The 14,864-nt window shown below is 54.9% G+C and overlaps 1 protein-coding gene across 6 annotated transcripts in view; it reads left to right on the plus strand.

Annotated features, from left to right (window-relative positions):
* Positions 1–14,864, plus strand: part of ANAPC4 (anaphase promoting complex subunit 4) — a 78,528-nt gene that overhangs the window by 58,595 nt on the left and 5,069 nt on the right. For all 6 annotated transcript variants that reach the window (XM_066606039.1, XM_066606042.1, XM_066606041.1 and 3 more), the window contains exons 18-26: positions 2,852–2,898; positions 2,971–3,027; positions 3,143–3,199; positions 4,234–4,327; positions 5,224–5,321; positions 5,407–5,468; positions 7,848–7,886; positions 7,972–8,073; positions 11,320–11,397. In XM_066606039.1, coding sequence (XP_066462136.1) covers positions 2,852–2,898; positions 2,971–3,027; positions 3,143–3,199; positions 4,234–4,327; positions 5,224–5,321; positions 5,407–5,468; positions 7,848–7,886; positions 7,972–8,073; positions 11,320–11,397 — 634 coding nt within the window. The remainder of the gene's footprint in view (positions 1–2,851; positions 2,899–2,970; positions 3,028–3,142; positions 3,200–4,233; positions 4,328–5,223; positions 5,322–5,406; positions 5,469–7,847; positions 7,887–7,971; positions 8,074–11,319; positions 11,398–14,864) is intronic.

Here is a 14,864-nt window from a genome sequence, read left to right on the forward strand (position 1 = left end):
TCCTCCATCCGGTGATCCCAACACCTCCTAACAGTCTGGTCAGACACTCCTCTCTACTGGTGGTCTGTAGGGGTGTCCTGAGCCCAGTCACCTTGTGTGCCCCCATCCACTGGTACTAACAGTCTGGTCAGACGCTCCTCTCTACTGGTGGTCTGTAGGGGGCGTCCTGAGCCCAGTCACCTTGTATGCCCCCATCCACTGGTCCCAACACCCCCTAACAGTCTGGCCAGTTTCCTCTCTACTGGTGGTCTCTAGGGGGTGTCCCGAGCCCTGTCACCTTGTGTGCCCCCATCCACTGGTCCCAACACCCCCTAACAGTCTGGTCAGACGCTCCTCTCTACTGGTGGTCTTTAGGGGGTGTCCTGAGCCCGGTCACCTTGTGTGCCCCCATCCACTGGTCCCAACACCCCCTAACAGTCTGGTCAGACGCTCCTCTCTACTGGTGGTCTCTAGGGGGTGTCCCGAGCCCTGTCACCTTGTGTGTCCCCATTCACTGGTCCTATTCACACAAGGAGCCTTTGAGAGCCTCTTATAGGCCAAGGGGGAACCACTTTTAGGGTCTCAGGTGACCGTTCATCTAATCACCACAACTCTCGGCATTTACATATCTTCCTGAGATGGAACTGCAGGACGGGTCTGCAGAAACACAACTTCTTCTGGGGTCGCAGAAGGGTTTTGTACAGTCTTCCTAGTGGAGTAAGTAGGTACTACAGAATTTCATTTTAACTGCGGGTGCATTCTGTTGCATCTATTGTCTCCGTCCTGAAGGTCCAAGGCATCTGGTGTGCTTCTTGGTGCCCATCTTGACATTTTGTCCTTTGTACAAAAAATCACCCCCCCCCCCCCCCCCCCCCCCACCGATTCTGGACCATTCAGGCCTCTTATGTTTTTGACGTCCTGATCTTTCCACTGAGACTACTTCCCTCCTCTTCCTGGATCTTCTGATCATCCGTTTGTTCCTCCTACACCTATTAGTGACTCTTCCCTGTTTGTGTCGGTTGCAGAGCCGCCCGGTAATGGCCCGCCTGGACACATGGCAGCCTGCAGCTTCTCTGGTTGCGGCCGGCACTGATGGACTTCATGTGTTTTGTTCTCGCCTTCTGCTTGCATGCATGCTGATTGTCTCAGCGCCTGCAGGGGGTACAGCTGGTAGGAGGAGCCATCTGTGCTTTGTGTCGCCTCCTAGTGGCAGCAGCTATACCCACAGCCCTGAAATAGGAAAAACACTAAACTCCTCCTCTATGCGGGGGGGGGGGGGGGGGACCTGTTTTCACGGCGCACACACTATGACAAGAATGACATAAGTATATTCTATGGGACAGCATGACTACGGGGATTCACACATTTATATAGGTTTTTTTTTTTGGTTTTTTTTGCTGCACTAATTTTAAAAAGTACAAGATCTTTAGGAAAGCATAAGCCTGTTCGCCGCCGCCGTCTTTCCCCCCCCCCCCCCGCAGCGGTATTTTTTTTGCCTTTTTCTTGCAGTACGTACAACTTTTTTTGATCCTTTTTTTTTCTATTCCGTTTTTTTCTTTGAGTCGGAGAGACCTAAACAAGCGCAGTTCTGGCGTTGTCTGTTCGCGGTCTCCATGCAGGTGGATTACGCTCTCACAGACGCAGTTTTTTATATAATATAGGAAAAGGGTTTTGTTTTTGTTTTTTTCCTTTTTTATATATTTTTTTTCTAATAAAACAATGTAATCTTGTCCTTGTCGGGTCGCTGATGGTACACTGCAGTACTGAGTATTCCGTTACATTCGGGATCCCTAAACGCGGCTCAGAACTGACCGGTGACCAAAACTGCAATTCTGTATTTGTTTCTGACGCCGTTCGCCGTGCGGGGAATAATGCCTGACTGGCACAGAGCCGACTTCGTGGACGGGGTCGTGGCAGATGCGCTTTTGGTTGTTTTTTCCTAATTTGGTTTTGTTTGTTTTTTTATCTTACCTTTTTTTATACGTAAAATCTTTTAAAGCTGATTTCACACATTTACATAATTGTAGTTTTTTGTTTTAGTCCCTCATTAGGGATGAGACGTTGTGAGGATTTGATCGCTCCTGTAGCAGGATTATACCACGATCTGACAGGCCACGTCACATGCATGGCTTGATGGGCAATCTGCAATGGCAGCTCTGGATGCCAACAGGCCCGCACCCTGCAATCTCATGGCGGGGGGGGCGTTCAGGACCCCCAAACATCTATCAGGGCATTAAAATGCTGCTGTCAGATCTGACGGTGATGCTTAAAGGGTTAACTGCTCCAATCAGCAACGGCATCTGCATTGCATGGAGTGGGATCATCGCCCTGATCCCCCTCCGTCCAAACCCCAACCTCCATAATGTAATTATGTAATGCAGTGTTAAGGGGTTAATAGAGATAATCGGTGTTCAGCTGTCAGAGGGGTTACAGAGGGACGGCCGAGTCCGGTGCCGGCTGGCCAGGGGTGCGCTGTCCTTCATACTGGGGGATGTGCTGCCCACGAGTTTCTATCCAGCAGCATAAATGGCGCAGTTTGCCGATGAGCGAGCGCTCGGTCACTGACACATCCTGGTGATATGCCAGCAGGGGGTCCGAGTGCTGAGACCCCCGCTGATCGCTGCAATCCAGGAGGGTAAGTGCTGAACCCTGCGCCCCTCGTTAGCTGAAGACCCCATGAAGTCTGCGAGCCCATCCTCTGCTAACAAGGAGCAGCAATCATAGTGCTTCTGCCCCTTCATTTCAGCGATCGGTGGGGGTCTCTGCCCGCGGACCCCCAAGGAGGAGAGCTCCTAAGTTCTGTAGAGGTGCAATAACCCTTTCATTGCTGTGACTAGCTTGGTGAATGTATAACGGCCGGTTTGTGTTGCAGCGATGCTGCGGATGTCGGAGGATCACGTTCTGCCTGAACTCAACAAGGTAACGTTGCGCCCGCCTCTCCGGTGACCCCCGGGGGGCGCTGTAGTGTCTCACTCGCTGCTTTCTGTGCAGATGACCCAGAAGGACATCAGCTTTGTGGCAGATTTTCTAACCGAATACTTCAATGAGGTGAGTGCCAAGCGGGCGGGCGGTGCGGCGGGCAGGAGGCGGGGCGTTTGGGAGGCGCGGGAGGTGCAGCGGGCAGGAGGTGCGGCTCTGAGGCCTGCTGTCTGTTTTATTCTAGGCGCCTGAACTGTACAACCAGAAGGGCAAATACTTCAACGTGGAGCGCGTGGGGCAGGTAAAGCTTCGTTCTTTCGTCAGTAACGCAGATCACGGATTCTCACGTGGAGAACTTTGAACTTTCTCATCAGTTTCCCCTGGCAGCACCTTAACCCCTTCCTGACGTGCCGCACCCAAGCAGCTCCGGCCGTCATGGCATCCTGCGGCCTTTTGAAGGTGAATGTTGCTCACAGAGAAGCGCTTGTGGCATGTCTTCACAGACTGCCTGTCAGAGCGCTGTATACTGCAGTACTAAGGTATTGCCCTGTACTGTCTGAGCGATCAAATGAGCACAAGTTCAAGTCTCCAATGGGGACAAAACATTATGTTTAGTAAATATTAGAAAAATGAAGGAAAGTAAAAGTTTGAAAAGTCTTTTCCTCGTCGTCCAATCAAAACATTAGACAAACATTGGATATGGCTGCATACTGATCCCAGACGGTGACCGCCATCAGAGATCCGTAATGCCGCAATTACACTTTGTTCACCTTTTATGCAAGAAAAAAATGGAATAAAAAGTGCGCCAAAAGCTGCCAATAAATACAGGCCATCCTGCGAAGAGCGAGGCGTCGCACGAGCCCAGGAATGCAAAGATGGCGGCCGCGAGGGAGCGTTATTGGAAAAGGTATTCGATTTTTATATCGTACTACATAAACCGTTGGGATCGCCGTAATCGCGCCGACACTCAGTGTAAACGCACCTTTACTGCATCACGAACCTCGGGAAAACAAACGCTCGCCAAAAGTTACGCAGTTGCAGTTTTTCTTCCATTTTTACCCAATTTCTTCTAAGTTCTTCAGTCCATTTTCTGGTGTTCTGAACGGCTCCACGGAGCACTCCATCTGGTGCCGCAGTTATACGAGCCCTGGTGGGGCGAGGTCACCGGAACAAAGAAGGGGCTGCAGCAGGGGCTTAACCCAGGTGTCCAATGCAGAAAACAAGAGGGCAGATTCCTGTGGGGGGGGGGCTGCTGCTTTATTCCTGAGGCTAGTGGGATTCCCAGAGCGCCCCCTGCTGCCGATGTGAGACCGCTCACTCTGAAGTCTCTTGCAGTACGTGAAGGATGAAGACGAGAACCTGATGTCCCCCCCGAGCACAGAAGGGAACCAGTGGTTTAACTTCGTCCAGGGCAGCGCCGCGCTGAAAGGTAGGTACTTCCAAGGGTGGGAGCCGCGACCCTCAGATCTACTGGAGTGCAGGTGAGGCCGGGAGCGCGCATGACGGATGGAACGCGGAGACGCATCCCGGCCGGACTGCATCATCCACCGCCATGATGGGGCGCGTGTTACCGGGATACTACAGCTGTGGGGCGCCTGGCCTGATGCCGCTTCACTAGTAGTAGTTGGCCCCCTCGGTCTTTGTCCGCGCTGCCGGTTTTGTAGCCGATCTTAACAGATTGAACCCTCAGGTGAAGCGCAAAATCGGCAGCGTAAGCGGCCATGATGCAAATCTCCGCCGCAGATGTTTTCCCCGGCGTGCGGATGAAACCTCTTGAGATTCCATCCGGTTTGCCTTCCTGCATCGGCCGCTGTGAATAGACCCTTGTGGGGCTCATCTGCATCACCTCAGCCACCAGCCATTATCAGCAAAAAGAGGAATCGGCCAGAGGGCAGGATTCTCATTTTTGGTGTAATGGCGCGGCCCCCGCGGCGCTGAGACTTCCAGTAACGTGCAGCACTGAATGGGTGGATGGAACGTGCAGAAAACTGCTGCAGCGCCGACTCTAGACTCCTCCCTGTTGGCGCGTTGCAATCCCAACCCTATAGCGACGCTACAGAAAGTGTGATAAGACCTGCGTCGCGCTCTTGCATAATGGTAATGGCCACGGAAGCCACATGCAGCTTAGAGTAGGCTACCGGCGACCAGATTGTGGCCAGCAGAGGACGATCTCAGGAGTCTACCCACAGTGCATATAATGAGGAACGACCCCGGGGCGCCCGCTGTACGAAGGCCTGTACAGAGGAAGACGATGACCAAACCAAGCTAGCCGACCCGAATCCGTGGCGCAGCGTTACATGACACGTCCGTCTCCTCCCCCCACAGAGAGCCCGCTGCTGTTCCCCTACTATCCGGAAAAATCGCTTCATTTCGTGAAACGACAGATGGAAGCCGTTATCGACCAATGCCTGGCCAAGCCCGCGGTAAGACGCCGCCTGTTTATATCTACCGTGGAAACTGTCAGCAGGGCGGAGCTTATTGATATTGTTTGTGCCTCATATCTTACAGGACGTCATAGGGAGATCCGTCCACCAAACACTGTGCATCCCTCTGTATCACGCAGCAAAGAGGTAAGTGAACCCCCGGGGCCTCATCGGACCACGCCAGCGGAATGTAATGTAGTGCAAACACACAGCCCCTCTATTAGAGACCCCCATCTGGTGGCGTTGGGCTCCTTCGTCACTTCAGTTCTGCAGCGGTTCATCGTGGCGTAGATCCCACTCAGTGATGAGACCCTCCTACAGGAATCTCGGCCCCTGCGGACAGGAAGCTTCTTGTAGTCCCTGCAGATTAGATGGTGGTGCTGACATGTTCTGACCGGCTGACAGGAAGGGGTCAGCGATTCATGCTGCTTGTGCCAAATTCTGCCCTCCCATCAGCACATAAATCTGCATCCATCTGACCAGGAGATGTTTCTCCGCTGCTCAGTGATACAAGTTTTGCGCTCTTTTGCCCGCTGGAGTCTTTCTGTTCCTCTTAGACACAATGGCGCTGGAACTGGTCGTCTGCTGTTATATCATCCGTGCAAAGGAACGGCGAGTTGTGCGTTCGGACACGTTAGTTGGAGCTCCAGCGTTGGATTCAGCTGACTGTGCAGCCTGTTGGTCAGAACGATTCCTGACATCCTCCTCCGACCCCTTTCAGTGATGAGTCGTTTCCGTCCGCAGGATCCCCTTTCACTGGATGTTTTCCTCGATCGCGCCATTCTCGGTATACTCTCCACACCGTTACATGATAAACCCCCCCGCGGTTGGTGGTGAGACCCCGGCTAGTCTGGCACCGATGACCGGCCTCGCTGGAAGTCGCTCCGATCGCTGGATCTTCCATCTAATGTGGATTCAGAATTGGCAGCGGCATTTAAAAGGTTGACAGCTCTGATGACCCGCGCGGCTTATCAGAGCTGTTGTAGGCAGGTCCTGGCTGTAAGATCGCCCCTTCCATACACACCCCGAAGCTGCAGGATGTAACTCTGCACCCTGCAGCGGTAAGGGGTTAACGGGTCCGACATGGACTTGCAGTAATACTGCCTTCCAACAGGGGGTGGCGGGGAGAGGGTCACATCCATATGGGGGTAACGAACCTTGTAGCAATGATGGGAATATGAGCCAATACCAGAAGAGAGAACCGCATGCAGACCGACTGGTTTTGCCCCTCATCGTTGTGCAGTAGGTTTTGGCTCGAGAGGCAGGAAGGTATCCTCACTCCTTAAGGAGACCAAGAAGGTGAGGGAGGAGACATAAGGCCATGCTGCTCCTCTGGGTAATATGCAAATAACAATCCCTCTGCAGCGCCACCTAGTGGAAGGCAACTGATGCAATGTAAAATACTGCCATGTGATGAGACCCGGAGAGGGTTTCTGGTTTTCCAGGAACAACTAATGGTTCATGCGGAATAGTTCCCACAGCAAAACCAGCAGCAGAAAATGTAAGCAGCAAGGGCCAGGACCCCCCCCCCCCCCCCCCCCCCGGCTGCGAGGGCCGGGACCCCCCTCTCTCCCTCCCCCCGGCTGCGAGGGCCGGGACCCCCCCCCCCCCTATTCCTCCCCCCCGGGCTGCGAGGGTCGGGACCCCCCCTCTCCCTCCCCCCCCTCCGGGCTGCGAGGGCCAGGACCCCCCCTCTCCCTCCCCCCCCTCCGGGCTGCGAGGGCCGGGACCCCCCCCTCTCCCTCCCCCCCCCGGGCTGCGAGGACTGGGACCCCCCCTCTCCCTTCCCCCGGCTGCGAGGGCCGGGACCCCCCTCTCCCTCCCCCGGGCTGCAAGGGCCGGGACCCCCCTCCCTCCAGCTGCGAGGGCCGGGACCCCCCCTCTCCCTCCCCCCCCGGGCTGCGAGGGCCGGGACCCCCCTCCCTCCCCCCAGCTTCGAGGGCTGGGACCCCCCCTCTCCCTCCCCCCGGCTGCGAGGGCCGGGACCCCCCTCCCTCCGGCTGCGAGGGCCGGGACCCCCCTCCCTCCGGCTGCGAGGGCCGGGACCCCCCTCCCTCCGGCTGCGAGGGCCGGGACCCCCCCTCTCCCTCCCCCCGGCTGCGAGGGCCGGGACCCCCCTCCCTCCGGCTGCGAGGGCCGGGACCCCCCTCCCTCCGGCTGCGAGGGCCGGGACCCCCCCTCCCTCCGGCTGCGAGGGCCGGGACCCCCCCTCTCCCTCCCCCCGGCTGCGAGGGCCGGGACCCCCCTGCCTCCGGCTGCGAGGGCCGGGAGCCGTTCCCCCATCACCACCACCCCACCCCAGCTGTGAGCAGTTCGCATTGAGGTTTTTGACTCGGGGGACTCCTTGCGGAGCTCTCTGGTAACGTCTCGTAGCGGACAGGCCCCCTCTCAGTAATCGGCAGCCTTTGGTGGTCCCGCCATCAGGAAAGCTAGAAGAGTCAGAGATTACCCATAACTCTCTTCTGTGGTTTGTCGGATGAGTTTTGTCGCGGTCTCGGAGTGACTGTCTTCCTAATTGTCTTGCAGCGAGGAGCTGGGTCCGCGGCTGATCTCTCTGCCCTCCCTGTAAGTTATTTACTGCTTTGGGGTCTCGTCTCTCAGACCATCAGGGGGTCTCGCACTTCTGACCACTTTGCCTCTTGTCTTCCAGTTGGAACGATAAATCCCGTAATCTGCACTACATGATGTTCTGCATGAGGGGGAGCGCCGACACCAAGCTCTTCATCTTCAGACAGCCGACGGATGTGTCCAGGTATGTAAAGAGGTGGACCACAGGTAGACGCTCTCCTCCGACCACTGCGGCCCCCGCCGCTCACGGGAACGCTGTCTGGTTGACACTTGTGCGCTATGCGCCATTCGCTGCAGTGGGACTGAGATGGCAGCGGCTCCGCTGACCTCCAGGTTACCATTGAAGTAAATGGAGCAGAGCTGTGTGTATGACCAGCCCGCCACCTGGGACCGCCGCCCGGGACCGCCACCCGGGACCGCCACCCGGGACCACCACCCAGGACCGCCACCCGGGATCGCCACCCGGGACCGCCACCCTCCTGTCGTCATGCCATAAATGTCTGTGGAATATATGGACTATGAAGTCTCAGATCGGAGAGAATTACAATTCAACGCCATTAACCCTGCGAGTCCAGCGGATACAAGGAAGCTGGAGAATGGGAGTTATCCTTCCTCCTTGTATCGGATTACTTTAGCATAGATTGTAGCGTTAGCCGCAGGCTGAGGCCGTCCTACAAAGCGGACAATAGACCCTTCTATCCATCAGATGCATGGCTGTATCGGGTCATCAGGGCGGACACGTATGGATAGCAGTGTGGGGTCATCGGGGAAGACACATGAAAAGCAGTGTGATGTCATCGGGGAGGACACGTATGGATAGCACTCTGATGTCATCGGGGAGGACACGTATGGATAGCAGTGCGAGGTCATCGGGGAGGACACGTATGGATAGCAGTGTGGGGTCATCAGGGAGGAGACGTATGGATAGCAGTGTGGGGTCATCGGGGAGGAGACGTATGGATAGCAGTGTGGGGTCATCGGGGAGGACACGTATGGATAGCAGTGTGGGGTCATCGGGGAGGAGACATATGGAAAGCAGTGTGATGTCATCAGGGAGGACACGTATGGATAGCAGTGTGATGTCATCGGGAAAGACACGTATGGATAGCAGTGTGGGGTCATCGGGGAGGAGACGTATGGATAGCAGTGTGAGGTCATCGGGGAGGACACGTATGGATAGCAGTGTGAGGTCATCGGGGAGGACACGTATGGATAGCACTGTGATGTCATCGGGGAGGACACGTATGGATAGCAGTGCGAGGTCATCGGGGAGGACACGTATGGATAGCAGTGCGAGGTCATCGGGGAGGACACGTATGGATAGCAGTGCGAGGTCATCGGGGAGGACACGTATGTATAGCAGTGCGAGGTCATCGGGGAGGACACGTATGGATAGCAGTGTGAGATCATCGGGGAGGCCACGTATGGATAGCAGTGTGGGGTCATCGGGGAGGAGACGTATGGATAGCAGTGTGGGGTCATCGGGGAGGACACGTATGGATAGCAGTGTGGGGTCATCGGGGAGGACACGTATGGATAGCAGTGTGAGGTCATCGGGGAGGACACGTATGGATAGCAGTGCGAGGTCATCGGGGAGGACACGTATGTATAGCAGTGTCAGGTCATCGGGGAGGACACGTATGTATAGCAGTGTGAGGTCATCGGGGAGGACACGTATGGATAGCAGTGCGAGGTCATCGGGGAGGACACGTATGGATAGCAGTGTGATGTCATCGGGGAGGACACGTATGGATAGCAGTGTGATGTCATCGGGGAGGACACGTATGGATAGCAGTGCGAGGTCATCGGGGAGGACACGTATGGATAGCAGTGCGAGGTCATCGGGGAGGACACGTATGGATAGCAGTGCGAGGTCATCGGGGAGGACACGTATGGATAGCAGTGCGAGGTCATCGGGGAGGACACGTATGGATAGCAGTGCGAGGTCATCGGGGAGGACACGTATGGATAGCAGTGTGAGATCATCGGGGAGGCCACGTATGGATAGCAGTGTGGGGTCATCGGGGAGGAGACGTATGGATAGCAGTGTGGGGTCATCGGGGAGGACACGTATGGATAGCAGTGTGGGGTCATCGGGGAGGACACGTATGGATAGCAGTGTGAGGTCATCGGGGAGGACACGTATGGATAGCAGTGTGAGGTCATCGGGGAGGACACGTATGTATAGCAGTGTGAGGCCATCGGGGAGGACACGTATGTATAGCAGTGTGAGGTCATCGGGGAGGACACGTATGTATAGCAGTGTGAGGTCATCCGGGAGGACACGTATGGATAGCAGTGTGAGATCATCGGGGAGGACACGTATTGGTAGCACTGTGATGTCATCGGGGAGGACACGTATGGATAGCACTGTGATGTCATCGGGGAGGACACGTATGGATAGCAGTGCGAGGTCATCGGGGAGGACACGTATGGATAGCAGTGTGGGGTCATCGGGGAGGAGACGTATGGATAGCAGTGTGGGGTCATCGGGGAGGACACGTATGGATAGCAGTGTGGGGTCATCGGGGAGGACACGTATGGATAGCAGTGTGGGGTCATCGGGGAGGAGACATATGGAAAGCAGTGTGATGTCATCAGGGAGGACACATATGGATAGCAGTGTGATGTCATCGGGAAAGACACGTATGGATAGCAGTGTGGGGTCATCGGGGAGGAGACGTATGGATAGCAGTGTGAGGTCATCGGGGAGGACACGTATGGATAACAGTGTGAGGTCATCGGGGAGGACACGTATGGATAGCACTGTGATGTCATCGGGGAGGACACGTATGGATAGCAGTGCGAGGTCATCGGGGAGGACACGTATGGATAGCAGTGCGAGGTCATTGGGGAGGACACGTATGGATAGCAGTGCGAGGTCATTGGGGAGGACACGTATGGATAGCAGTGCGAGGTCATCGGGGAGGACACGTATGGATAGCAGTGCGAGGTCATCGGGGAGGACACGTATGGATAGCAGTGTGGGGTCATCGGGGAGGAGACGTATGGATAGCAGTGTGGGGTCATCGGGGAGGACACGTATGGATAGCAGTGCGAGGTCATCGGGGAGGACACGTATGGATAGCAGTGCGAGGTCATCGGGGAGGACACGTATGGATAGCAGTGTGGGGTCATCGGGGAGGACACGTATGGATAGCAGTGTGGGGTCATCGGGGAGGACACGTATGGATAGCAGTGTGAGGTCATCGGGGAGGACACGTATGGATAGCAGTGCGAGGTCATCGGGGAGGACACGTATGTATAGCAGTGTGAGGTCATCGGGGAGGACACGTATGTATAGCAGTGTGAGGTCATCGGGGAGGACACGTATGGATAGCAGTGTGGGGTCATCGGGGAGGAGAGCCTTTAGAAGTTGTCATTTGACATTCGTTTGCTGTTCGTTAATGCTTGCGGTGTTTGTTTCTAGGACGGTGAACGACGCGTTTGTCGCCGTGGAGTTTGGAGGTTCCTTGAACAGTAGCAAATGTGAGAACCCGGAATCGCTGTGAGTACGGCTGTGTAACTGATCTGTAATAAGAGGATTATTGACAGTAAAGGGCGACTTCTCCAGCAGAGGACGGGTCAGCAGTATCTTATCTGCGGCACTCTAGTGTGTGAGATCATGTCCTGCGGTCACATGACCTAAGAGCAGCTCCAACCCATTCACGTGGATGGGATTGAGCTGCTATACCAGGCACAGCCACTATAAAATGTATGGCGCTGTACCTGGCATGCAGCGGAGTGGCTGATACTCACCTCAGTCACTTCAGACAGCTGGTAGGCGGAGGTCCCCTCTGATCTGATATTGATGACCCTGAGATTACCTCCTCCATATCTTACTCTCTAATACATTTCCTGTCGGGTCCCTCGTTCTGCGGGAGCTACTATATAGTGACACTTTTACCCAGCAGTTTCAGAAGACTTACAAGTTTGCAACAAGCCACACAGATGAGATTAGTGCGGCCCATTAATAGTCATATGTTTACTGCTCACCCCGCCCCCTAATGCTGATTGACAGGTCAGTCGGTGAGCTGTTGTGCATAGGGAGAGACCTGTCAATCAGCAGTAGGAGATTGGGTGAGCAGTGGATATATGAATATTAATGACCCCTCTCCGCGGCTTGCAGTGTGAGTGGCCGTCTCATCGGTGTCCCTCAGAGGTGTAGTTAGCTCCCCCTTCTGGTGGTCTGCTGCCTGCATGTTGAGGGGATGCCGCCATCTGCCCTCCTCAGTCAGTAACTATATGGCCGTGTTCTGTGATTGTTTTCTAAACCTTCTGAAGGTGATGGGTGACAGACGGCCGCTGTCTGGTAGTGCCCGCCGCCCGGGGACCGTTAGGGACTGACAGCTTCCCTTGGGTTGTGCTAAGTTTGCATTCATGGTCCATTGTCCCAAACTGGCCAGAGTGTTTGCAAATACTCAAAGTGCTCATGGGAAATGTAGCATTCGTCACGTGTTCCCGGCTGCAGGACCGCCCCAAATCCGGATGAGAGGAGGCGGAGGACGATGCTGGGTGCACAGTGTGTGAATCGGGGTGATTTGAGCACTTGAATAGGGAAATGGGAACTTGGCACAACCTCTTTAACCCCTTAATGGCCGCCCATACATCTTTTAACGCCGGCCATTGAGGGGCTTTATTCTGCAGAGCCGTCTTTCGAGAGCAGCTGCTTGGCTGACAGTTGCTCTAGCAGCAGGGACCGAAGAAACCTTCGATCCCTGCTGTTTAACTCTTTACACATTGCGGTCGGTGCAACTGCTGCATGTAAAACACTGACAGAGGGGGAGACTGCCTCTCTCATCGGACCCCCATGATGTGATGGGGTCCCGATGGGTTGCTATGGCACCAGAAGCTTCAATATAGCCTTGGGGGGTGCCAGCTAGGGTGGCCTATGAGGCCCTATAGGCGTTATAATACACTGCTATACTCTAGTACAGCAGTGTATTAGAAGAATGAGGAAAGATGCTGATAATCAAGTCCCCGAGGAAAAAACGGAACCTTATGTAACCGCCCCGCGCACGCCGCGAAAGTACGAAACACAAGGTCAAAAATAACTAATCTTACTGTACAAAAAAAGAGTAGAAAGTGCAAAGCATTAAAACGTACAACTCGTCCCGCAAAAAGGCCCCTCCCACCGCGCCGCTGCCAGAAAGGAAAATGTCCGGGTCTGAATGATAAAGAAAAAGTACTTTAGAAAAAGTTACAAAAATAAGACTTGTATAGATTTGGTATCGACCCAATGGTGGCGGCCGGCAGAGTTCTGGAACATATTTATACTGCAGGGTGAGCGCCGATGACAAGAAAACTGCCCGAACTGCAAAAAATAGAAGAAAAAGCAATCAAAATGTTGTTTTTTCCCAAAAATGGGATAAATAAAGATGAGATCATCCTGCAAACACCGACCCGGCTGCCGGAGAGTGATGTCAGAGTGATGTCATCACAGGATCTGAACGCCGGGATAATGAAATCCCCACAGAAAATTGTCAGACTGCCTTTTTTATTTTTTGCCCAAATCTCCCTAAAAAAAAATTACTAAAAGTGCTAAAATCCATTATATGGACCTAAACCGGATGGCATAGGAGATTAAGCCTCGTTCCGCAAGAAATGCCCGTGTGCGGCCGGCGCCGGAAATAAAGGTTACGGCTTCTGGAATGTAACGAAAAAACTGAAAAACGGGTTGGTGATGAGTCGCAGACAGGTCACTAGGGGGTTAAGACCGGTGCGCGCGTCCGTCCCCGATGCGTCCTCCTCTACCCGCGCCCCGACTAAACCCAATAAAGCAAAAGACAAAATGGCGGCTCTACTAAACCTCGCCGACAAACGGCCATGAAACGCCTCAGACTTCTCAGAGCGGCTCGGTCTCTGTAGTTCTTCACACGGCCGTGCTGCGCGCTCAGAGAATAGAAGCCACTGATTTTAATGTTTGGCGCACTGATAAGAGTCGGACCTGCATTAACTTTCCACGTTCTGCACCAAGTCTGTGGGAGACGCAGCGGACAGCGCCAAACGCTGCGCAAAACGGGAAAAGAACCCATCAGACCTCGTTGGGCTAAATTGTTATTTAATCCATGGAAAGGGTGCGTCTCGCGTGCGACCTGGCCCTGTGTGCGCACAAAGTGCAGTACTACGCGCAGACAAGGGCGGCAGCGAGGCCCTGCGGGTGAGGAGTTCACGCAGTCAGTGTATACGGGCGGGTAAATCATTCATCGCCAAACGATTAGCGAACGAGCCGACGATGACCGCCATGTGAATGATGGAACGGATTCTCCTTCATCGCTCGTCGCGCCGGGATCCCTCTGAAGGATCAGCGCTCACGCGCTCCAACTATACCCGTTCCGTGTAACCGCGCCGTAGCGTTATGCTGCCTGTTGGTTGGCTTATGGCCCGTTACACGAAGCAATTGTCCCTCAAGTTCACTCTAATGGAAGTGCCCGACAATCGTTACACGCAGTTTTCGTTCGCTTTTTGCCGCGCGGCTTCAGACGGCATCGAATCATCTCTTTGCGTCTAAACGCTCCGTGAATGCATAGAATGAGCGAGACGATCGCGATACTCAGCGGTGACGTCACTCCCTCGTTTATAGAACCGCCCGTGTGAGAGCGCCATCCGTTTACAGCAGTTTCTGCACGTGGCGCCCAGAAGCGTATAAAGCGGAGGGTCGCAGGAGGCGGGGCGAGACGCTCTGCAGGTGTTAAAGACTCTCCGCCCTCCCGCTGCTGGTCGCTATATATAAAGCGGAGGGTCGCGGGAGGTGGGGCGAGACGCTCTGCAGGTGTTAAAGACTCTCCGCCCTCCCGCTGCTGGTCGCTGTATATAAAGCGGAGGGTCGCGGGAGGCGGGGCGAGACGCTCTGCAGGTGTTAAAGACTCTCCGCCCTCCCGCTGCTGGTCGCTATATATAAAGCGGAGGGTCGCAGGAGGCGGGGCGAGACGCTCTGCAGGTGTTAAAGACTCTCCGCCCTCCCGCTGCTGGTCG

Source organism: Eleutherodactylus coqui, chromosome 6, assembly GCF_035609145.1.
Source record: "Eleutherodactylus coqui strain aEleCoq1 chromosome 6, aEleCoq1.hap1, whole genome shotgun sequence".
Classification (NCBI taxonomy): domain Eukaryota; kingdom Metazoa; phylum Chordata; class Amphibia; order Anura; family Eleutherodactylidae; genus Eleutherodactylus; species Eleutherodactylus coqui.